General features: G+C 31.5%; 1 protein-coding gene across 1 annotated transcript; it reads right to left on the bottom strand.

Annotated features, from left to right (window-relative positions):
• Positions 1 to 386: 386 nt before the first annotated feature.
• VNE69_07017 (protein DDI1-like) lies at positions 387 to 899 on the bottom strand (the record flags this gene model as incomplete). Its single annotated transcript, XM_065474021.1, has 1 exon — positions 387 to 899. One exon carries the CDS (start codon positions 897 to 899, stop codon positions 387 to 389), a length of 513 nt encoding a protein of 170 aa, XP_065330093.1.

Genomic DNA, 899 nt, shown 5'->3' with positions numbered 1-899 from the left:
AATGCTGAATCCTAAGAGTTTTCTACTTTCATGTTCTAATTTAAGTTGATTGAATTCGTTCTTGAAATCTATCTGACTATTACATGTCTTTTCTCCAAATAATCTTATGCTATCCTGTATTTTTGTATTTGTATGATTTCGTCAATTAGATAATTATTTATTTTTCGAAAGTCTACTACAAGTCTAATTTCCTGATTTCTTTTTTCCAAGATAAACACAAGTCTTGAAAAACTCGAATCGCACCGTTCAATGATCCTTTCATCTTCTAAACATTTTAGTTCCAGCTTTAATCTAGTTTTGTAAACCTCGGATACAGGGTACTTTTTACTAACATAATATTTTTAATCTATTAAAAGTTTAAGTCTGATCGGACGCTGTAATTTTATTTAAGCATATTTATAATTATTCTCTTTGTATAGACTTATCATTTTATCTATGTCTTTTTTCTCGCTACACTTGAAATTGATGTTTCTGCAAAGCAAGTCATCTAAATCTAACTGATGTTCCTCGTGCAGAAAGCTATAATCTTTACCTTCCATGCTTATTGTGTCCTTTCCAAAGTCTAAGCGCACATCATTATTCATTAAAATTTCAATCCCAATATTAAAATAATTTTTGCTCTTTTCTAATTCGTAAAATGTTATCCACCTGTCTTTATCAAGCAATGGCATAAATATACTCGTGCTTATTGTTTTGTTGCTCGTTTCCGTATTATTATTACCAAATTCTGTAACTATTGCCACGTCTTCTTTAAGGATTAAATCGAAGCGCTCTACCCACTCACTATTAATGTAGTTTCTGGTTGCACCACAATCCACTAAAATCTCTAGCTCATGTTCATTGATCCTCCCACCCAAATGAATCTCTTTGACGCTTGGCCTCTGTTCTCTAATTATCAT

The sequence above is a fragment of the Vairimorpha necatrix genome, chromosome 7 (genome assembly GCF_036630325.1).
Source record: "Vairimorpha necatrix chromosome 7, complete sequence".
Lineage (NCBI taxonomy): Eukaryota > Fungi > Microsporidia > Nosematidae > Vairimorpha > Vairimorpha necatrix.
This window is presented reverse-complemented; position numbering and strand designations above follow the sequence as displayed.